Source organism: Artibeus jamaicensis, unplaced genomic scaffold (genome assembly GCF_021234435.1).
Source record: "Artibeus jamaicensis isolate MK-2021 breed Jamaican fruit bat unplaced genomic scaffold, CSHL_Jam_final scaffold_916, whole genome shotgun sequence".
NCBI lineage: Eukaryota > Metazoa > Chordata > Mammalia > Chiroptera > Phyllostomidae > Artibeus > Artibeus jamaicensis.
In genome coordinates this window covers 46,739,838-46,764,023 of record NW_026522059.1, presented here as the reverse complement: position 1 = coordinate 46,764,023, position 24,186 = coordinate 46,739,838, and the positions used below count along the sequence as shown (strand labels likewise).

Sequence of the window (24,186 nt, the reverse complement as noted above, 5' to 3'; positions counted from 1 at the left end):
AGTTAGAGGTTGGAATTAGGTTTTTGTTTTTGTTTTTAAGCATTTCTAATTTGCCCTAACTCCAAGATTCTAAATGAGTTTATTTGACAAACTGTGACCACCTCAGCTTTAGGATATTGAGGGGTATACAGATTTTATCTGTGGCCTGGATTTCCTTTTCTATCTTGGCATCAGTATGGATTGGAAATTTGTTGTACCCTACTCCCTCCCCCCGCCGCCCCAATGCCTGTGTTGAAGCCCTGACCCCAGTGTGCTGGTATTTGGAGGTGGAGCCTGAGGCAGGTAATTGCAGTTAAATCAGGTCTTGAGGTGGGGACCTCAGGATGGGAGTAGTGAGTTTATAGGAAGAGGGAGAGTCAGATCTCTTCCTGCCCACAGAGGAAAGGCCACGGGAAGACACAGTGGGAGGAGAGCTCTCTGCAGAAACTGAGTCAGATTAGCGCCTTGATATTGGACTTCTGGCCTCCAGAGCTCTGAGGAAAATAAATTTAAGTTACCTGGTCTGTGGTAATTTGTAATGGCAGTTGCAGCAGACCAATGCAACACCACAATGTAAAAACCAGCCAACCAACCAAATAAACAAGCAAAAAAGGGCATGGCCATGCATTTTTTTACCCAGCCAAACTCTTCATAATGTTAAAACGTCTTAGTTCTTGAGCAGCACAGTGACCGCGGCAGCCATTGGATGCCATCCTGGAGGGTAATGTACCCTATCCTGGCACACAGCCCTGGCCTTTTGGCCTTCAGTGTCTTAAGGCTTCCCGAGGCTCTTAATCATGGAGTTATTAGGGTTAACTGTCAGATGGAAAATTGTATGAAACACATGCTGAGAACACTTGTTCCCAAGTGGTATTAAATCACCTTGTTACTTATTACCCTCTCGAATCCTCTAATTTACATGTGGTCTCTTCTCACAGGAGCACTTCAAGTAAATCTGAATCCGTTTAGACAACTTTATGGGTACTGTAAAACCACAGCTGAATTTCAGGCCTTTGTAATAGTCCAGCCAAGATGCTCTCCAATTAGAAATAATTGCTGTTAATGCTGTTACGCGGGGTGGATGCCCACTATGCCTCACATCTTTGTTCTACTAAAATCCCCTAAGACTCTCTTCTTTCTTCTTCAGCTAAATGGACAGGCCCCTAGAATATACGCTTTTGGAATTGTAATATAGGAGCAATATTGTGCGTCTCTGTTAATGAACCTTGTTAACCAAGGATTTGGAACATCAGTGGGCTAGTCTAAGAGGGCCTTTTCATCCTCTCAGTGCACATCTACAGCTGAGCAGGATGTCACTTGTGAAATAAGATGCCTTTTATTCTTTGGCATACACCAAATAGCTTTATTATTCTTTGAGTAATGATGTAATGTTCTTGATTTATGAAATGTATAAACTGGTTAGCTTCATGCCAGGCACAGTAAATATTAGCTATCATTTTTATTATCATAAAACTAATTTTTTAAAAAGACTTTCTGAATGGAAACACAGGAGCAGAGGTGTCAGAATCATACAGACAGCTCAAGATAAATCAGTGCACAGCGGATTCCAGACTCCACACTCCTGTTGCTGCTCTGAGAGCAACTTACCCCCAAGATATTTAAACTCTTTGACTCTCACAGGGTCTTTCAAGGCACCCCCTCATCCCTTCCTGCTGCCCACACAAAAGAAGGTAAGAGACAAAGGCTGCTGTTTTTCTTGCAAGGCAGGTGCTTCATCCAGCCTGGGAAGGCCTTCCAGGGTATGGTAATTAACACAGTCCTGTTAATCTTGTTTTTATGGTGAATCTCAAAAGCATGAAAGCAGTTGGCCAGTTGATTAAACTGTAAGAATACAATCAATCTGAAATGAAGGAAGCACCCATGAATACAAATGCATAAAATCGTCTGTCCTCTGGAAAAATACATGAATCCCAACTTGAAACACCAAACACTTGAAATTGAACACATGTGTTTTCTGGATTTAGGGGTGGCATTTTAATTCAGTAGAATGTCATTTTTGGAGTAAGAAGCAACCAGTCTTTGATCTCTTTTAGGAAAAAATGGATCCCATCGAGAGTTTGATCTATGGTCACTGCCTACTAGGGATTTCAGGGAATGGCCAGGAAGGGTCTCTTGCATGGCACCTGATGTACCTTCAGTGGGACTGCACCTACTGTGTGAGCGTCCAGGGTGTGTGGACGTAAGTGTTTGTGTGGCTACTTTGGAAAGAGGGACATAGGAGGCTGGCTTTTTCTAAACCAGGGGACACACGGAGGTTCAAAAACACCAAGGCCGAGAGCAAGGTGATAGGAAATCCAGAGTTCTGTGTCCTCTGGAGAGGGTACTCCAGCTAAACACTCATCATGTGAAAAGATTCTTTCTCTCATATCTGTTGCAAGCAGAGATGAAAAAAAAGAGCTGTTTTTTATTAATTTTAAAAAACTCAACATAAAAGCAGATAGCGATATTACTGGTATTTTCAAAAGTATTGATGGAAAATACTAGTCCAGATAGAACAAGGATGATACTCAAAGTCTCCAGGTATACTCTATCAGACAAAAATCCTTTTCTTCATTGAAATAAGCAATGTGTAGCACTGGGTATCAGATGACATCAGCAATAGAGTTCTTCCTCTTTGGTTTTTAGTTCTTTTTCTTTCCAACGAAGCCATTCATTACACTGAAGATGCCCATATATTCAACCAAGAGCAGTCCTATCTTGTTGGGCAAGATACTAAAGAGAACACAAGAGGAAACATTCTCAGTTATTCATAAAAGCTTCTTTATCAGCACAGCTGAAAAGCAGTGCCAGACCAGTCACAGACGGATTCATACATGCACATGTCACGCCTCAGGGTCACCCTGGGCTTGTCTACTACGTTGGGAGGACACTGGCACAGGATCTCTCTCCCTCCTTGCATTATTTACATTATTCAACTCACTTCTCGTGTCCATTTCCAAAGCGACCTTACACTATGTAGTGATTGACAAGAGGCAGTGAAGTCTTGAGGAGCTGGGTGAGCCTGATGGAAACCTGGCTGTCATTTACAATGTCATCTCAGGCAAGTTACTTACACGTGAGCCTCATTTCTTCCAGTGTAAAGCAAAGTCATCAGTTCTTCTTTCTGGGACCACTGTGAGAATTAGATGCAGTAGCTCCTCAAGTGTTTGGCAAGACCCAACCAAGACTGGTCACCTATTCCACCCTCACCTGCCCCTCCTAACAGAGCACTCCGATCCCCTCAATTCCAATGAGGAGAGGCACAGCAAACAGAGCTGGCACAGTAAATCTGAGACTTGAACCAAGGGCAGGGTAAAGGACCTGTGCTCGCTGTTTTTCTGGGGACACCCCAGGAAATCTGGGGGGGTTCCTACGTTCCCCAGTTTCAGGTCTCCTGTAAATGTTACCTTCTCCATGAGACTGTCCCCGAGTGCCACACTGAAAATCACATCTCAGCTTGTTGGATATCCTTTTCCTGCTTTATATTTCTCTGTAGCACTTATGACCACAGAGCACAGAGCATACCTTTTTTCTTTTTTTACTTTATTGTTTTTTGTTTGTTCCCTGTTCCTTACCCTCTGGGAAGATAATTTCCATAAGGGCAGGGACAGTTGTCTTTCTTGCTCTTTGCTGTAACCCCCGATCCTAGGACGGCCAGCAATGGATGGCACACACCAGGCACTCTCTAACGCTTCTGGGGTGAACATTTGAAGGAGTGTGTGCTGTGATCCCCTTCACCAAACTTCTTCACATTTCCAAAGTCTTCTTGAAACTAGGTAATTCTCTCTCAATTCAGGGCTGAGAACTAATATCCTATCAAAGTAAATGTAAACCCTATACTTATTTTAAAAATTAGAAAAAATGCAGTCCCATGTTCTTTACAATCGGCATTACTAACTTCTGTTGACGAGTGTATCCACTGTACTGTGAACACACACAGTGACTGTCAGTGACAGTCACTGATTCACAGCTACTCATTACAGTCACTCATTCACAGGCTGTCACAGCATTGACTTCCACATCTTAAATGAACATATTGGACCCACAGAAAAAATGGTCAGAGTCACAGACTTGGTAAACAGCAGGGTTATAACTCCAGATTTCAGTCTCCTTGCCCAAGACACTGTGCCCCGCCCACATGGCCTCAGTCAGCCCTATTGGTCAGCACTTCTGTGCGAGATGAAGTGTGAAGAAGTAAAGGGATGATTTGGGGTTCATTGTACAAAGTCAGTACAATTAGCTAAAGAGAAAAAACATGATCTTATGCAGGAAGAGCAGTGGCTGTTAGCCATGTGATGGACACAAGGCATGAGATCTGTGTTCAAACAACTGAACAATTGTTGCTGTCAGGAGCAATGGAACCACTGGAAGTTTAAAATGAGACAGATTTTAACTCCACAGAAGGGAGAGGTTCAATAACCCAACGTGCTTCCTTGCAAAGCAGAAACCCTTGCTGGGGGGAGTGTAACAAGATGACCTGTTACAACGTAGAAAATGAACTGAGACCTGGGAATCAGCAGTTGCTTCGGGCAGTTTGGCACTGCTGTTCCTGTTACTGGATCAAATGCTCATAAATGGCAGGTGAGGTACCTCAGCACTGAAACGCCATGGAAAGCAGAGAAGGAGGGGCAAAGATGCTGTCATGTGCTTTTAAGAGGTGGTTATCTTTTCAGAGATTTTTCTCCCAAGTCTGTAACCATCTTAAGCACAAATTTATTCTCTATTGCCAGTTTTACCCCTGCCATGAGCTCCTGAAATATCTGGCTTAGCGTGTGGTCTTGACTTTGTGCCCTGCACTCAAATAAGCATGGACACAATAGCTATTCTGACACCTTTCTCCCTGGCTGGCATTAGAAAAAGCTTCTCTCCTAAAAAAATAGTAATTTCGATTTGTCTACAGATCATTCAGTGAATCCAGTTTTAGAATGTTTTTATATTAGTTCTATAATTTTATTTTTCAAATGGTATTTGTCTTTGAAGCATGGCTGAGAGAGTTGTAGCTAAAATAAAGTGGGGTCCAATATTTTGTAACAATATTTCCTTAGTGTTTTAAGATCTCTTAAAATTTATAACACAAACTATTGAATCATCTTCCATCCTGTCATTAATTTCTCACACTTTTATAAGTATTGAATGCCTCCTTTTTTTGTCAGGATGGAAGCTGAAAATACACAACAGTGAGCAGAAACCAACTGGCCCCTAATCTCAAGGAACTTGTGGCCCAGTGGGGAGACCTCACAAAGAAATGTACAATGCAGCTGTGAGGTGTTCAAAGGAGGCCAAGGTCAGGTGCTAGGAGAGTGTGCCCTGGAGCCATTTGGGATATTCTGGGAAGCCAGGGAAAGAATGCTCACGCCAACAGAGGACACGGCATGTGCAAATGCCCTGGACTATTTCCAGGACCAAGGAGTCTGCCAGTAGGCTGAGCAGAGGCAGGGAGAGGAAGGGCGTGGCAAATGAGATGGGAGAGGCCAGTGTCAGGCTACATGGCTTTTATACAATTATAATCCAGGCCTCACCCACGAAGATTCTGATTCATTTAGAGGAGGGACTAGGGAAAGACATTTAAAAAAATCTTCCAGGTAAAGCAGCCAGGGTTGAGATTCATTAGCCCAGGATATTTGATTCTTAATCTAAGGGCTATAGGGAACTACTCAGTTGTTGATAGCGAGGATGACATCCAGATACACATCTTGTGTCACTAGGCTGCCTGCAATGTCTAAATCCAGTGAAGAAAAAAGGAAGCCTTTTTTTAAAAAAAAGCATTTAGCCCTGGCTGGTGTAGCTCAGTGGATTGAGCACGGGCTTGCGAACCAGACAATCGCGGTTCGATTCCCAGTCAGGGCACATGCCTGGGTTGCAGGCTAGTTCCCTGCAGGCCAATTCCCAGCAGGGGACGCATGAAAGGCAACCATACATTGATGTTTCTCTCCCTCTCTCCTTCCCTTCCCCTCTACAGATAAATAAATAAAATCTTTAAAAAAAAAAAGCATTTAAATAGCTTTCAACTTTATAAAACCCACCTTTTTAAAAAAGGTAAAAAGAGGCAACAATAGATCTGCAACAGACGCGCAACCGAGGTATTCTTCAGAATCTCTGGCATTAGAGGTTCAAATTCAAATACAGTGGTGACAATTTAATTCCAAGTCTTCAAAGGACTTTATATTTGTCCTCAGAAATTTCTCATCCTATATCATGGAAGCATCTTCTTTTAAAGTGAAAACCTTATAGTCACCTATAAGCTTTATTTAAAAAAATGTTTCCATAAAGCACTGCAGATTACAGACATTTTTCTGATTTCAATAACTTTGTTGCACTAGGGAATTTGTGACAGAATTGTGTGATACCTTCCAAAATAAACAGCCTTCCAAAGAAGTTAGTTTGCTTATATTTAAAGTGTTTCCGTGATATCTTATTTGATCCTTACGGTGATGCGGTGAGGAAATGGAGGAACAAAGACATTAATGACTCCTTCAAGGTCAAGTCAGAAGTAAGTCTCGGTTCTCCTGACTTCTAGCTTCACGGCCTTCCCCTGAAGGGCCCCCCACACCTCATGCATGAATCCACTCCTTTTTTTGACAATAATGCTAAGAAGGCTGGCATGATCCAGCTCCATTTTCTAGACCCCTGGTAGGCACAGCAACTGCAAATTTGATGTTACGTCAGAAAATGGACACAAGGAAGGAACCATTTAACAGATAAGTGTTAAGTGGCTTCTCCTAGTACGATTTGGAATAAATTGTTGATTGATACACTAGAGAAGTCGTAGGAGCTAATAGTTACCTTTTTAGAAACACCATGAAGTATATAAACCTTGGTATATACAAGTACGTTTTTTCCTGCAGGATAGCATCTACTATCTTTCGGACTACGTATTCTGGCTCCAAAATTGGTAACAGAGAAGGACAGCTAGGAGGTAAACAAACAAACAAACAAACAAATAAACAAAGTTAACAAATCAATAAAAACAATTCTTGTATACTGAGGATAAAAAGATTGTAAGACATTATCATTTATTTGCTTCTTTCACTTCCAGATTTGATCTATTTATTCCCTTATTAACAAAATGGTACTAACTAGAATATGAGATGGAAAATATGGAAAGTGATGATTCTAATTGTGCAGTGGGGTACAATATGCATACATGTAAAACCATACTAAAACAAGGTCTAATTATAAAGCAAGACTCTGCAAACTAATTTCCTGTCATCTCCATGAGATGCAGAATGGGGCATCTGTGTCCCTTCACTGATTTCCAGTCCTTCGGTGGAATCAGGGAAGAGGGCGGAAAGGAGGCTGGGTGGCAGGAAGGGAATGTGGCTGACTGCTGGGGACCCGGGTGAGCAGATTCGGGCTACCACGTGGCTACGAGTGGGACACAGCTTTGATAAACCATTCCCACTAAACTCAGCATCCTAAACACAAATGTGTTCCGGCAAAAAGTAAATTCTGAAGCCATTTATAAATCAGGCTGAATCCCCACAACACCTCTTTTTACACAATTTAAAAAAACAGGTAGAAAAAAAATAAAATAGATTAACAGATTATTTTCTAAAATGCAGTTTCTTGAAATTACAGGACATACTTACTCAGTAGTACAACCTTCAAACATTCCAGTTTTTATAAAAAATGGGCACACAATAGTGGTTTTGATCCCTGTTATTTTCTGAGCAGATAGTTCCATAAATATAGATTCAGCAAATCCAAAGGCTGCAAACTTACTTGCACAATAATCTGAAAAAGACAAACAATGCTGATTTATATTCTGCAGTTTAAAAACTGGCATTACATGCAGGTGTCCTCATAACACCAACCAACAGAAAATGGGTGAGCAGGGAGCCTCTGATGGCCACAGTGCTAGACCGTACTTTCGAGTTAATGCGTGGTCAGACAGTGGGCTGGCTCATATGTGGGGCACACGGTGTGTCCAGTCCCTGCCCCAAAGAACTTCCACCCAAGTGGGCAGGAAGACACACAAAAGAAGAAATACAGTAAGTGACACAGGAGGCTAAGCAAAGGAGGGCAGCGTGGGTCATCACACTCAGACTGAATTTCTTCTAACTATAACTCTCCCACTTCCAGAAGAAAAACAAAGGACTCAGTAGCTCAAATCTCAACCTCTTAAATATCTTAAAAATGCAGGGGGAGGCGAAAGTGGCATTTATGTCAGTTTAGAGCTTGCTGTCTTCAATCACTCATTTCAAGTAAACACTGGAGTATTCAATTCACTGAATGGAAAGTCTGGAGTAGAAAAGGCATTTGGGTGGATTTCTCCTTTCCTGTCCCTCGCATGATCAAATGAGGTATATGCACTGGCTCTGTGGAGGAGCAATGACCACAGCTGGCAGGAACCAGGCTGTAAGTGCCAGGTGTGGGGCTGTCGGGCCCACTGCTGCCTAAGGCAGAAGGAGGGAGGGGAAGGGAGTTCGGATCAGCCTCTAGGATCATGGGAGTCATCTGGTCTAAATGCAGCTCAATAACCTCAACTCCTAGGATTATGATGAGCAGATGTGGCCCAGGACCAGGGAATCTGTATTCTAAATAACAACTTTGGCAGTTCTGATGCAGGGGAGCCAAGACGTCTACTGTGGGAATTACAAAGGCCTCTACTTGTTTCCAAGGTCAGCTGTGGGTGGAAGAGTCCAGCTGAAGACAGAGAGACTATGTCAGAAAAAGGATTAACAGAAGCTGTAATAATAATACTACAGGTAATACTATACCTGTATTATTTCGAAGTTTCATCATTTGTCAGGTGAATAGGAGAGAGAGGTAATACTAATATGTGATGATTTCTAAGAATGACAGAACAAGGGCAGTCCAGGGTACAGGGAGATGTGTTTAGACTGGTATCAGTTTGAGTGACTGATATCAGTTTGAGTGACTGGTGGTTCTGAAAAACCTATTCACATAACTGAGATGAACTGTGCCTAGGCTGGTATTGTGAATCTTGAATGATGCCACTCAGCTCAAAAACATAAGCAAGTGCCCAATGGGCAAGCTGACCAAGGTTACGAGTGTTGCAGCTAGGCTTTCTGATGCATTAGTCTCAGGGATCTGTGTCGGCCAGTACACAGGACGTTGTTCCAGAGGATGCCCTGGTAGGGAATGACAAGATTTCTGCTGCTCCTAGAGCCAGCTCCTGAGTTGGACTGCCTTCTTTGCCCCCTCCCCACTGCTAATGTCAAGTCATTTGCAAGGGAGGTAGAAATGACAAGTACTTTGTGCAAGTCTTCCAATCAGTGGGAAAGCAAAGTGGGAAAGCTGAGGTTCCTTGGGGTGGAGAAATTATCTCTAAACTGACAGCAGGGGGAGACTTCAGAAGGCAGAGTGGTCAGTCTTACCATCCTGATGACAGTGCCTGGCGATTTGGGGGATGGTGACGATGCTAATCACTTGTGTAAAAACATTCATCAGTAAAGTCTATCTCTCTCTCTTTTTTTTTTTAACCCAGAGGACTGCATAAGACCTAATGATTCCAAAGTGCATATACTTCAACTATGGATAAGTATATACAATGGGCGGTTTTGAGGCATTATTTAGTTCTCAACCACTTCCCTCATTGAATACACTTCTTCATTTATTATCTTTATTATTGGTGCAGGTCAAAGCTGATTACTCACAGCTATTATGTAAGTTAAAGTTAGAAAAAAGTGCAAATGTGGGGGGTCTGAACTGCATGACCAGTGATATGATAGGGGAAGAAAGGTTACCCCGGGGGCGAGGTCCTTGTTTCTCCGGTTGTGTCGACTGCTAGGCACCTGGGACTTTCTGCCTGGCTGACCTTCTGTACCTGGCCCCATTGTCCTTGCTCTGCTCATGTCTACCAGCCTGGGCCCTGGAAGTGGACGATAGGTAGAGGTTTGAATCTTAGCACCATAACCTACTAGCTATGGAAGTCGGCTGCTACTGCCATCGTGTGAAATTTCTCCAAATTGAACTAATGAAGAATGATATAAGAGCTAGATCTCCAAGGTGACGGTATAGGCAACCATGGCTCGGCTCTTCACACAACCACATAAAAATTACAACTAAACTTTAGAACACCCACTACTCAGAACTGCCAGAAATCAAGTTGAATGGAGGTCCTGCAACCATGAAATTAAAAAAGAAACCACATCCATCCAGACTGGTAGGAGGGGTGGAAATGCAGAGATGGGGAACGGCTGATCACACACCCATGTGTGGCTGATACAGATCAGAGGGATGGTGGGAGTGAGGGGTCCCAGCCCCACACCAGGCCCCCAAGCCCAGGGTTCCGGGGCCAGAAAGAGAAATCCCTGTGGCTTGTGGCTGTAAAATCCAGTATAGATTAAGTAGGTGGTAGAAGCTGCTGGATTCCCAGGCAGTTCATCTTAAAGGACCTGTAACTGGACTTACTCAGACTCCTTCCCTTGGAGCTCCAGCACCAGGGCAGCAGCTTGAACGGTTACCAGTGGCATGCAGGAAGGAACTGACGTGTCTGGCGTCAGGGCAAGAGCTGGGGGACAGCTTTCTCTAAGTGGACAGAACAGCTGGCAGAGGCCACTGCTCCTCTTCTCGGTTCTCCCTGACAGAGGCACCGGGAGCACCACACCGGAAACTCCATCAGCCTGGCTCACACGGTTTGCCCCACCCATCTTATGGGCCTATCTAAGTGGTTAACGGTGGCTTTTCTATAAGAATGACTAATCTTGGCTCCTGCTTGTGATCTTCCTAAATCCTCTCATAGAAGCAGCAGCTGGCCTCGGCAAGTCCCTGTGCTTTGCTAAGTGGCTCCAGGTCTGGCACTAGCAGCACCGCTTCACAGCCTGGCCTTGCTACGGCACTTCAAAGCCCAGCAAAAGAAGCAGTCGGCTGCTGATCACTTTACAGCTTGTACCAAGTGGCCCCCGACAAAGGGGGTATGGGGGCCCTGCTGAAGTAAGCTCTGCTCTGTGGAGTGGGATACTGCATAGCTGATCCTCCACGGAGGGTGGAGGCTGGTGGTCCGTGGCCACAGCCAGTCCTTACAACTAACTGGTTCAGTTAAATCCCTCCCATTGACCTGTCAACAACAATCAGAGCTCAATTATAAGGGGAGCTCATTGTACTCAGCCCAATGAAGGATGCACCTTGAGTTCCCAGTGTGGGTGATCAGGAGGCTGTGCCACTGGACCCTACAGTACTCCTTCTGCATTAGGCCATGCTCCCAACACAGGGAGTCACAGCAGCCCTACCTAACACACAGAAACAAACACGGGGAGGCTGCCAAAATGAGTAAAGAAACCACGGTCCAAATGAAAGAACAGATCAAAACTCCAGAAAAGGAACTACAAATGGAGATAAGCAATCTTTCAGATACAGAGTACAAAACACTCATTACAAGGATGCTCAAGGAACTTAGTGAGTACCTCCACAGCATAAAACAGACCCAGTCAGAAATGAGGGATATACAAACTGAAATAAAGAACAATCAACAGGGAATCAACGGTAGAGTGGATGAAGCTGAGAATTAAATCAGTGATTTGGAACATAAGGAACAAAAAACAACTAACCGGAATAGCAAAAAGAAAAAAGAATCTACTCTTCCAAAAAAAAAAAAAATGAGATAGTGTAAGAAGCTTCTGGGACAACTTCAAGCATTCCAACATTTGCATCATAGGGGTGCCAGAAGGGAAAGAGAAAAAGCAAGAAATTGGAAAGCTATTTGAAAAAATAATGAAAAAAATACCTTCCCTAACTTGATGAAGGAAACAGACATACAAGTTCACGAAGCACGGAGTGACAAACAAGATGGACATAAAGAGACCCACACCAAGACACATCATAATCAAAATGCCAAAGGTGAACGATGAAGAGAGTATCTTAAAAGTAGCAAGAGAAAAGCAGGTAGTTACCTTCAACAGAATTCCCATGAGACTATCAGCTGATTTCTCAAAGGAAACTTTGCCAGCAAGAAGGGATTGGCAAGGGATAATCAAAGTGATGAAAAGCAAGGACCTACAACCAAAGTTACTCTATGCAGCAAAACTATCATTTAAAATTGAAGGGCAGATAAAGAACTTCTCAGGCAAAAAAAAAAGCTAAAGGAGCTCATCATTTATTATATGAAATGTTAAAGGACTTATTTAAGAAAAAGAAGATCAAAACTATGAACAATAAAATGACAATAAATACATATCTATCAACAATTTAAGCTAAAAACCAAACCACACAAATAAGCAGAACAGAAACAGAATCGCAGATAAGGAGAATGGTTCAATGGCAGCCAGAAGGGTGGGGGCACTGGGGGAACAGGTGAAGGGATTAAGAAGCACAAGTTGGTAGTCACTGAATAGTCTTGGGGATGTGAAGTACAACATAGGAAATGGGGAAGCCAAAGGTCTTATACGCATGTCCATGGACATGAACAAAGATATGGGGACTGCCTGAGGGAGTGGGGGGTGCTGGGTGGAGGGGGGCAAAGGGGGAAAAGCTGGGACAACTGTAATAGCATAATCAATAAAATATAATTTTTAAAAAAGTGCAAATGAGCCCTGGCTGGTGTAGCTCAGTGGATTGAGCGCAGGCCTGCGAACCACACGATCGCGGTTCGATTCCCAGTCAGGGCACATGCCTGGGTTGCAGGCCGGTTCCCAGCAGGGGACGCACAAAAGGCAACCATACATTGATGTTTCTCTCCCTCTCTCCTCCCCCCCCTTCCCCTCTAAAGATAAATAAATAATAAAATATTTAAAAAAAAAGTGCAAATGTGAAATGTTACATTTTTTCTTACCTGCCAGTCCATTTACTCCAAGTAATCCAGCTGAACTTGAAATGCAAACCAAATGTCCATGGTTATTAGCAATCATAGCAGGCAGAAAGGCTTTATAAGTCTAAGAAGAGCAAAGTAAAATTTTTAATACTTTCTACCACATTTTACACTTTTTCAGATATTTATATGATCATTGTGATTAAAAATTTTTTTAAGCTGATAAAAATACCTGAAGGCAGGGGGTGTATAAAAGCTTAAACATCTGGAAAGTAACCATGTTAACTTGCTTAGCTATTAAATCGGTGTTTTCCGCATGGCATACTAATATTATTACAAATCACTTATTCAGACTTATATTTGACCTTTATTTTTCATTTTATTACTTTTTAATTATATCTCCTCAAGAAAACATAACACTACAGATTGTCTATTACAGCCTATGGAGAACTTCATTCTTGGGCCACAGCATCAAGAGCTCCTGGTTTCGGTCCCATAAGTCATATTTGACTTTAAAAAACACAGTATCGAGACAGTAGTTGAAGCAGTACAGGAGAATCTTAGTTGTGGCAGCCACAGTCCAGAAAGGAAAAAATATGATTATTTAGATTATAATCAAGAATAAGATTATTTAGGCATATATCGTCTTTTTTCCCCCTGGAATCATATTTGAATTTCAAATTTTTCTGAATAGTGTTCACATACTGTTGTTGGTTTCAGTTTAAAAATACCGCTGTGTTTTAAAATTTATCTCTACTTTCTCAAATAATAGTTTCTTAATATTATTCCATGTCATAAAAAGAGATGATCTGTTAGAAAGAGGGGACCGAGGACTACGGGACACCTTCCCCTTTGGTGTGGGATCAGGAGAAAAAAGATAAAGGAGCGAGCATGAGCTTTGGGAGATATATTCTGCAACAAAAAAACAATAACCAAATATTTGTTTCCTAATGTGAATAAATACGAGAAAAGGGATGTCTTATAAAAGTCAACCAATGTTTGTCTGTCTGCATCTTGAGTTTCAGAGAGAACTTAACATGTAGAGAGAGATGAAAAATCAAAACAAGCAGCATGGTGAAATACTCTGGCTTCTGCTATGAGTCACTTCACTTCTCCCCTTGTGGACATTCCCCTTGAGACCCTTGTCACCATGGGCTCTCTGACCCTCTAGCAAGTAAGTGCTTACCCCATGTAGGTGCGCAAAGAATGTACACAGACTTGCCCAGGAAAAGTATGCAGAGTGTGAGGATGTGAGGGGTGGGCAAGGGCCAGGAGAGCATCAGTATTTCAGGAACAACTAGGAGAAGAAACCATGAAAGCAGAGAGGTGGGAAAAGAATACGGAAGCCACAGGAGTGGGGACTTTTAAGGACATTGTCTTTATCTTCATTCTGACCACATCTTCTGACTGCACCGTGATGCAGCAGAGGGGCACGTGGGACAAGACAACAAAAACCACTTGCAGCAGTTCCTGAAGGAGCATGGTGGCCACTTTTTCCATCTTTCTCCTGAAAACTAAAGAGAACACCAACAATATCCCAACAATACCACCATTTTTGGTGAACCTAGGGGACAGAAAACCTACAAATTCCAAATTGCATTTTTAAAAAATCTTCACCTGAGCATACCTTTACTGATTTTAAGGGGTGAGGAGAGAGACAGAGAGAAACACTGACTAGTTTTCTCAAATACACACACTGACCAGGGACTGAACCCGCAGCCTAGGTATGGGCCCTGATGGGTAATCAAACCTGCAACCTTTTGGTGGATAAGGTCATGCTCCAACCAAATGAACCATCAGGCCAGGGCTCCAAATAAAATGTAAAGGCTGTCAGAGGAGAGTTGGGTGGAGGTCCATGTGGAGAGGTGGCCCAGGGAAGGATGAGCTGTGAGTGGCAGGGGAACAAAATGACTCAAGGGCTGGGAGAGGCAGCATGAGGGATGTGCAGGGACACTGCCAAGAAAATGCAACTTCTGAAAGTGAGCGCATCACCTTGGGTGTCAGTGGCTGCGTCCCCTGATGTCCACAGCGTGTAGTCAAGGCTACTGCTAGGAACTCTCCTTTCCCTAGTGAGGTGCTGAGTCAGGTAACGGAATGTGTGGTTTGCCCAGAACAGACCTGATTAATGCTTGCTTAATAAGACTGCCCCATTATATTTGCAAAAGAGTTCTGCCTTAGGCAAATGACAAGGTCACCCTGGTCATGTGTAAGTGCTGTCACTTGCTATGTAGCCTTGAGCAAATCTTCTCACTTCTGTGATTCCTTTTTCACTGAGGCACCCAGGATAGTGCTTGGCGATGAATAAATGACAGCGTCTACGTAGGGCTTCCTGGGCAGAGGCCCTGGGAGGTAGGGGTTGAGTTGGATTCAGAGGAGATAACTGGTAGACCAGGATAATCTGAAATTGAGAAGACGGTGCTTTATTCAGAGGATACTATTTATTAGGAGAAGAAAAAATAATTACCCATAGATGTGCTTTGAAATTCACATCGAAAGACTTTTCCATAAGCTCATCTGGGCAATTGAGGAACTTTTTGCCTGTTACGATCCCAGCATTGTTGATTAGGATGGTCACGTCACCAACTTCTTTTTTAACCTGCGTTGAGAAACAAGAGTGACACCATCAATATAGTAACTCCTTATATGATGCAGGTTTACTTTCCCCCCAATTGTATACTCCTCTTATCCTTGTTAACAGAGACGGATTTATGCAGCCTGAAAACACAGCATGTTTTATTTCCTTTGCTGAGTGTACAGTGCCTCAGAGATCCAAGTTTGATGCTCTTCTTCTGATTTCTTCCTTCCTTATACTCCAACACTGCAGTGCTGCTTTCCTTCTAGATGTAGAGCTATTATACTCAGTGAATAGTACCTTTGTTCTGTGCTCTAAGTAGCATGTCACTTTAATCCATGTGATGATGTGATGATGGCCGTTACGACCATGCCACATAAATCGAGACCTAGCACACACAGAGCTCGGGTGCTGTAGGGAGTGACAGGAGGAAGTGTGATATTCATATCTATGCTTTAAACACACAGAACCTGTCTGCTCAGTTTTTATCAACTGACTGGTTTCTCTCTCCTTCCCACTAACTTCAAGGCCTAAGGTATGTGAAGAGAGAAACCGAGTAGGCCCGTTTGCTGCTGTAACGCTGGCTAGAGTAGGTACCCGATAACTTATTTAAGAAGTAAAAATTCTGCATGGGACACTGCAGGCTTCCGCTCAGAGCATATCTTCAGTGTGTAGCCCTGGCTGTCATGTGAGCAACCAGCAGAGGATTTTCCAGGACTGACGCCAGGCGATGGTGCTGTTCCCTTGCTCCTCGTTGTGGTTTAAATTTCATTACTGTAATTCGTATCACATGGCAGGAACCCTGTCCCCCAAATTCAAGAAGAGTGTTGGTGGCAGTCACGCACTGCCAGGGGGCTTGCTGCTGACATCCCCACTTTTGCATGTGAGTATGTGCATGCCTGCATGTGTGGGCACCTGCCTACATGTGTGTGCACCTGCCTGGATGGGTGGTGCAGTTTGGTGTGGGGGAGGATGGGTCCCACAATGAGGGTGACATGTGTTAGGTATTTACTAGCCAACAAGGTCTACAGTCTAGAAAATATTTAGGATGAAATGGAAACAAAGGAAATCTCACTTCCATGTTAGAGTTTTCAGATCAAAGCACTGAAAATAACCCAACAGAGTCTGATTTGGAGAGTGGTTAAATATCTATCGTCAAATCCAAGTTGAATAGCAGTCAAGGCTAGAAACAAGGTAAGCCTTACCAGAGGCAGAGTAAAAGCTGGGACAGGTTTGTGGGCTAGAAGACCGCAGTAGGTTAGAGGCTGATGTCCTAACCCAGAGTCAGGACGGCCAAGCTAGAAGTTACATCTAAGAGAGAAATAACAGGGCCGTGTGTCCCACCGCCACCTCCCCTACAAATACAGCATGTCAGGACACACGCAATGACGTAAGTATCGGACTTTAATTTCAAAGTTTTATTATCCATGAAGGTTTTACTATCCATGGCTTACATGTCTGCAGTATATAAAAACTGTATATTTGTGATTCATACTGGAAACATACCAGACAAAGCATTTGTGACAGGATTTTTCATGTGAATAATCTTCCTCCCTTTGATTTATCTATTTTGTATATAGGGTTATCTTTTTATTTTTAAGAATTATTTTGCTCGCAAGTGTACTTTTCCCCTTTAACTTAAGTATGTACTTTCCTCTAAAAGGCAAGGCCTCAGCCTCTGCTACATTAGGGAGGAAAAGGATCAGGTCTAACTGTGTGTGACCTAACTATATTTTTAACTATTGCCGACTGGTGAGATATCACAATGGAACGGTCACCCTGAGCTGAGTATGAGTTTGTTGGTATTGTGTTGTTTTATAAGGGACAAAGAGGTAACAACATCTAAGGGAGAAGGCAACAGATTCTAGTTTTATATCAGTTTTCCTTTTTTGCATTCATCATTCTCCTTGTTGTAAGAATGTGGCAACCGTCTATTCAGCCCTGGGTCACAACCCTGGGAAGATTTGCACATGAGCTGTGCCCACTTGCTGGCAGGGATTTCTCTGTGTGCACTCACACGATGGCAACAGAAACTGCAGCAAGACTGAGCATGTCAGTGTCTAACACCACACTGCCTGGGACGGCTGATTGGAATTTCCCAACCACTACTTATTCGTCATAGTAGGCAGCAGGTACAAGTCTACTTCTACCAGCGACCATATGGTTTAAAAGGTGGAACAGTCCTCAAGTTTGACCTTGGACATCAGGAATCAGTAATAAACCTTAAAAAATGTTCACAGATGCTACAAATACAAACATGCCTCATTTTTACAAATAAGGCAAGACCCTCCATCAGCAAAAAGATGATAATTTGTCTTATTGTGACACTCACCTTATTGTGACAGTCTCCTTATTGAGACATTCATTTTATTGTGCTGAACCCTCACTACCTCAAAGATACGCCTATAATAAGGATTTCTCTCTGTTGAACCAGTTCAATCAATTAGAGGTATGCCAAGCAAAACTGATTATGATTTGGCTTCTCTTTAAGGGATCATGGTCACTAAACATAAAGTTAACACATAGTTAGGACACTTCCGCATGCCAGATCAAGGACAAGTGACAACTACATAGCTCTAGTCTGGTCTTGTGTTTATTCTTCAAAATGACCTCTCATCCAGGATGCCAGGTATCAAGGCTGGCCTTTCAGTGCTAATCCATGATCTGGGATTTAAGCTTTCCAGGTTAGTGGGGTCTCAGTGGAGATAAAACAATGTCATACTGCTCTGACAATTTTCACCTGGATCACTCCACTATGGGACACTTTTAAAAAATTCTCTGGTACCTTCCCTTTATCTAGAATAAGAACTGGAAATGCTTGTTTTTTAAGGGTGGAAAATGGTTTGCTTCTCCTGAATACAGAAGAGTGTGTAATTAATTCTCTGCAAGACCCAGAAGTACAAAAAGTCGAATGATAGGCTAGTAATATGGCCACATTTGACTATTTCTGAAGCTGAGCATCTTGGGCAGAACTAAGTTACAGATGTGGAGAAGAGGGAAGTAACTTTTTATGGAGCGCCTCATATTAGCTTGCTCCATCTGCAGGGGTTAAGTGTTTGAATATGAGCCAGTTAGTGCTTAAGGGAGGCCTGAGAAGTTGTTTGTAGTCAGTGAAAGTCAACATGCCAAGTGTTCGGTGCTTCAAGTGCAAAGAGCTGAACTGGTGAGGTTCATGGTGGCATTCTGCAGGGTGGGCCCAGCGTGAACCCACGCTAGCTTGTCAGGCTTGGGTCTCCAGCCCGCTCTGGGCAGCCTGTGATTGGAAATGTTAGAACAGATGTGTAAAATGTAAAGACAAACTTAAAAACAAAAGTTACAAACTCACTGGCCAGTGACCTGCAAACCTTTCCACTAGGAAGTGAGGTGAGAAGCAGCAGGGACTTTGAGATATAGAGCAGAAGCTGTGTAAGAACTTTCCAGCGCAGTTGGGCTGCTTGTCACAGGCTGGTCTGGCTCCTCCCTTCTAACTGAAGGGGGGGGGAACTCTGGGAGAGAAAAGTGGCCCCACAGAGTGATGTGTGGAGTACTCGTGCCAATGTGAAGAAGGAGAAATCCTTAATAAGGAAAGGAGACAGACAGCAAACAAAAATGTGCCCCTATAAACTAAGAAAACCCTTAGTGTTAGCATGCTGGAGCTTCAGTCTCCTGAAAGCATTCTTTATATGAGCACCTCTGTCACTGCCAGTGGAACAACGGGGGTTAACAGGTTTTAAAACGAACAAAATATTCTGATTTTCTCATGACAATTTAAGAGAAGTACACATTCAAATAAAAGGCACTGTGATGGGGTAGAAATAGCTGAATGTAAAGTCGAACTAAATATGTGTTTACGTCCCGGCTTAGCTGTGCAGTAGTTCTGCAACCCTGGGCAGGTCATTTAATATCTCTGTGCCTCAGTTTCTTTATCCTCAAGGAAGGATGCTATCACCTACCTTAGGGGCCGACACAGTCAGTATAGAGTGGTGGTTGGAGCACCTACTTAGGAATCAACAGACTCAGGCCCCAGTTTTAGCTTTGCTACTTACTGTTTCTTGTGTAAGCTACTTACGTGCCCCCAGTCTCGGTTTCCTCCTTTGTGAAATGGAGATAATGATAGGCCTTACTTTACAGGATCATGATACAATACATACAGGGCGCCTAGCATGGTGTATTGCATACCAGTGAGAACTCGAAATTCCTAATTCCCACTCTCCAGTAATTTTTAAATTAAATGAATGTAGGAGACAGACAAATGGGCAGTGAGAAAGGCAGAGATAAAGAATTTGACATATGTCCCAGTATTTACATAGAGTTCTTACTAACCATAGCAAACAGGGAGCACACAAGTTTTACCTGATCAGCTACTCTGTACACTTCTTCCTTCTGACTGCAGTCACAGGTATAGGCATAGGCTCTTGTGCCTCCCTCGTCCCGAACCATCCTGCATGTCTCCTCATTCCCCTCCTTGTTGACATCCCAGAGAACAAGCACAGCTTTGAGGCGGGCGAATTTGAGGGCTAAGAGCCTTCCAAGTCCACTCCCAGCACCTGTTATGAGTACGATTTCACCAGCAACACTCTTCCTTGGCTTTGGAATTACAGTAAAAACCAGAGTCTCCAGAAGAACAAACAGTGATTTTCCGAAGACAGTTAAAAATTGCTTTGCGGAGTCCATGTTGGGAGCTATATTCTGATTGACACCTATAAAGACAGACTCGTGTGAAGACCTAGGCATCTACTCCTTGTGCATTTGCTTACTATGTCAAGCTCAAACTTTTGGAAATATTAAAAAACAAAACAAAACCCCAAAACAGAAAACTGAGAAGCACAATTTAAACATCTCTTCTGGTAGCAGACTCTGAACTTAGAAAAAGGAGGGGACCCACTGGGATTGCATCTTGGTCGAATTTCATGCATAGCATCAAGCTTGGCCTGCACCTGTGTGCTAAGTAAGTATTGCAGGTGACAAATGTTCATTCATGTTTATTAACCACACCCAAATTTAACCCGGAGGAGACAATGTTCATCATTTCTCAGAAATAATCATGAATCCTGTTGACTGATTTATGTCAAAAGCCTTGACCATATCAGAATGTCAGCGCCATCCCTGCTATGTCTTTGGTTTTTTTCCTGTCTCCTTTTGGGTTTGTGTTTTTTCATTTGCATCGTTGTTCTTTAATTATGTGTCAATATTTAATATCTGAGATTCAGGAGAAAAACATAAAATCCTATTTGCGTGATGTATTTTAAGAAGAGTAATTAGACGTTCATTCTGAACCTTTTCTGATGAATTTACTGTCAGCTCTGGATATGCTTTCCCCAGCTCTGAGCCCCTGCGCCTGTGAACTTAGGTCATCAGTGAGACACACCTGGATCCCTGTCCTGCCCAGCTGTGAAACCTGGGGCGGGGCCCCACAGCCTCTCTGGGCCTAGGTCTCCTCATCTGCTCTTACTGGTCCTGTGGTGTCACAGATGAAACAAGAATGTATCTGATGTGCTGGACCACATGCTGGCTCACAGTAGGTGCTTTACAAATGTTATCCTGTTTCTCAGATTTGTGATGCTACTCACCAACAAGGCACCCAATAGGCCTACTGAATGAATAACAAATCTCCCCTTGGTAAGCTCACAGTGGGCTCCATGCTTATATCCTGTTATCAGTTACTCGCGGTTCGATGAGAAGGAGTTTATAAGATGTTTTACTAACAACTAGTTGAGAAAAAAAAGAGGTCTTATTCCCTCCAGGCTGAGAAGACATGTTTAGCAGGGAGCATATTCTGGTGGGTGTGCGAGGTTTCCCTGAGTGGGGTATCTCACTGACAGGCACAGAGGAGGGCAGGTGATGCTCGTTAAAAATACAGCGGGTCCTCACTTAGCAGTTGGATAAGGACAGATTAGTTACTATTAATGACTACGGGTGGATAGAGTCCCCCATAGGAGGACTTGGAGGGCTCATTCGGCAAATGAGGCTAAGGATCAGAAGGAATATGTATGCAATTTATCCAAAGTCCCTGTGCTTGCTAATGCAGGGCCAGGTGTTCACTTATTATGTGTATGGAGCATTAATGCTGGGCACTGGGGTTGCGGGGATGGGCAGCCTCCTGTATTCTCTGGCCTGGTGAGCTAAGGATCTAGTTAAAGAGCTAGACATTAAGTGAATGAATACATCAGCACAAGCCATAGTAGTATAAAGAAAAGTGCAGGGAGCTATAGAGTAAAAAGGAGACTTAGTTTAGGTTGTGGGCAGGATAGCAGGCAACAGGAGAAATTTGCTGGGAACTGACAATTGAGCGGATATTGGTAAGATGAGTGGTGAGAGCTACACAGATCTGGGCGTGGTGTGCCTGGCAGAGAAACAGAAGGGTTCAAGCCTTAAGGTAGGTATGACCAGTGTGTCCGGGACTGTCCAGGGAATACAAATGCTGGAGCTGGGGGACACGGGCGTTCAGGTTAGACAAAGAGTGTTTTCTGCTGTGGGGCACTGTTTCACCATATGTTGGATGAAACGGCCTTTAAACTCTCTGGCATTTTGTTTGAATTTATTTTCATAGAGAAATTGGGACAATTGCTTGGGCACCCCACCCAGGTCCTGCAGGACTTGGAAAGAAGGTGTCCTAAAGGGTGAAGGTGGTATTTGGACCCTTCCTTATCTTCAATAGTCATGGGGTATGTACCTTTAGACCTGTGAGGATGAGGGCTGCCTTTCCACAGTGTGGCGGCACCCTGGGCACTGGCAACGCCCATTCCATGAGAAAGCCCACGCGAGGCCACTCGTGCCCTTTCAGGCACACAACTACGTAAGTCCAAGCCAAAAGGACAAAGGTCTACTTCGCTCCTCATGATGCAGGTGGATAGGAGTCTTACCACTGACTTGGGTGACAACGACATTCTGAATGCCGGGGTTCCAGTACTGCACAGTCTCAATGTGGGCATGATGTGAGACCAAGCACTGGCCCATTGCTTATCCCTGTCCTGGCAGATGCTTAAGAGTATGGCACCCTGAGGTCTCCCTCACTCAGTGTTCGGGGTGTCTGTGGGGGACCTGCACAGGTAATGAGGCCTCCAGATTAAATTTTGGGTTGGAATTCTGGATCTGCCACTCACTTCTCCGCAACCTTGGTTAAAATCATTCCATCTCTTGTGCATCAGTTGCCCACCCGACCGCCCCAGGCCCCTCCAGGAGGCATAGGGTGGGGGGTGGGACAAAAGGAGTCAAGGCTGGATTTCAGGGCCTGCCATGTTACAGGCCTTGTTAGAATAGCGCTAGGCACACAATGACAGCAAAATAAATAACAGCTAAAGCTCACTGGTGTTACTGCTAGCATATAAATTAATGATCCCGGGCAACAGCAATTAAAGATGGTTATAGTAACTACACTTACAAACAAAAGTAAATGTAAAGTTCCATTTTAGTGTAAAGACCCTTAGAAAGTGACAGCATATTAAATTTAATCAGACTGAAGACTTCTTTGGTGTCTCCATCCCCTGTCCTAGCCTCCTAGTCCAAAAGCTGAACTAACTGGTACATTTTAAACAGGTGACCTATTATTCCCAGCCCGGGGTAAGGGGCGGGAGTGGTAGTGAGATAAGGGGCAAGGGAGTACTTGGGAGCTTTAGGAAGGAAGAGATAGATGCATTCAGCAGCAGAGAGCAACAGCAGAGAGCAGGCCACCTAGGCAGAATGGATCAAAGGGGAAACCAGGGAGTCATCCTACCCTCTGCTCTGGGTCGGGGAAGGAGGCTAGCAGTTCACCCTTGCGGGGCTCGGCGGCGGCCTGGGCATCTTGAGCCGCTGGGACGCTGTAGCCTGGCGCTCGCTCCGAGGTGCAGCGCCCTTTCCGGCTGGCCCCGAGCTCCGCGTCCCCCGCCCGCGCTAAGGCCCGGGTCGCTTGGATCTCGCAGGACTGGGCTGCGGAGAGCTCGCGGGCCGCGAGCACCACTCCTCCCAGAGGCCGTCCCCTAGCCCTATACGGCGACTTGGCGGACTCACCCGGGACACGCTGCCCTCGCTGCCTGCGGTGAAGCCGGCCTCCTTTGCCTCGGCACCAGGTCCCTGACTCGCAGATGGACTCCGGTTCAAAGTTTACTCTGGCAGCTAATGATGACCGCGTCTGAAGGCGGGTCGGCCCCGCCCGCGCAAGGGGTGGGGCCGCGAGGGCCCCAAGGGCCACGTGGACCGCGTTCTTTTTTTTTTTTTTCTCCCGCGCCCAGATTTAGAAGCTGGAAATTAGGTCGCAGAGACCAGATGGGCGCGCCAGGATTTCAAACATAAGAAGCCCCTCCTCCCCACCGCGGGACGTTTAAAAATTTCCATAACCAGGCTCCTCCCTAGATTCTTAAATCAGAATTTTTGAGTTGGAAGGGGGCCCAGGTAATAGCATTTAAAAGTTCCCCGGGTGTTTCCAAGCACAGCCCAGAAACCGGAACTGTTGCATTAGAGAACAAAGGGGAGGCAAGTGAGGGAGTCCAGGCGCGGAGACGGCCAGTCACGCCTGCGCCGTGACCCTGCACACAGAAGGGGAGCTTCCCAGCAGCATCTGACTCCTCACCTGGAATCAAGGTTCTGGCCCACTGGTGGTAAGTAGTCCAGCCTAGGCCGAGCCTCGGGGCAGTGGGTGGGGTGAGGGGAGTGGGTGTGGCTTTAGCAGGAGGCGGAGGAGAGGAGGACTTAGGGGAAAGCTCCTAAAATGGTGAAGTTGAGAAAAAACAGAAAAAGTCACCAGTGCACTCTGATTCAATCAATATTTTTGAGCTTCTCTGTGTACAAGATTCAGAAAATATAGCAATCCCCATCAGCCTAGAAAAAAAGTTAAATTTCACTTAACCTTAGCTAATCATAGTCTAATATAAGCATACCGCACCACTGCACGTTTGCAATAGAGGCTGGAGTTGATGGGTGGCATAAGGAACTGAAATGCCACTAAATTTGGGGGTATTGAAGGAGAAAT

General features: G+C 44.2%; 1 protein-coding gene across 2 annotated transcripts; it reads right to left on the bottom strand.

The window, feature by feature from the left end:
• Positions 1-2,384: 2,384 nt before the first annotated feature.
• LOC119065586 (epidermal retinol dehydrogenase 2-like) lies at positions 2,385-23,853 on the bottom strand. 2 transcript variants are annotated; one of them, XM_037167689.2, is made up of 7 exons: positions 23,788-23,853; positions 19,593-19,939; positions 15,153-15,284; positions 12,713-12,812; positions 7,569-7,713; positions 6,763-6,888; positions 2,385-2,712 (listed from the first exon to the last, which is right to left on the bottom strand). In XM_037167689.2, the coding sequence occupies exons 2-7, from the start codon at positions 19,911-19,913 to the stop codon at positions 2,622-2,624; spliced, it is 915 nt and encodes a 304-aa protein (XP_037023584.2). In that variant the 5' UTR covers positions 19,914-19,939; positions 23,788-23,853; the 3' UTR covers positions 2,385-2,621. The 2 variants fall into 2 exon arrangements, with proteins under 2 accessions (XP_037023584.2, XP_037023591.2); XM_037167696.2 differs by lacking the exon at positions 23,788-23,853 and adding an exon at positions 22,954-23,153.
• Positions 23,854-24,186: the final 333 nt, after the last annotated feature.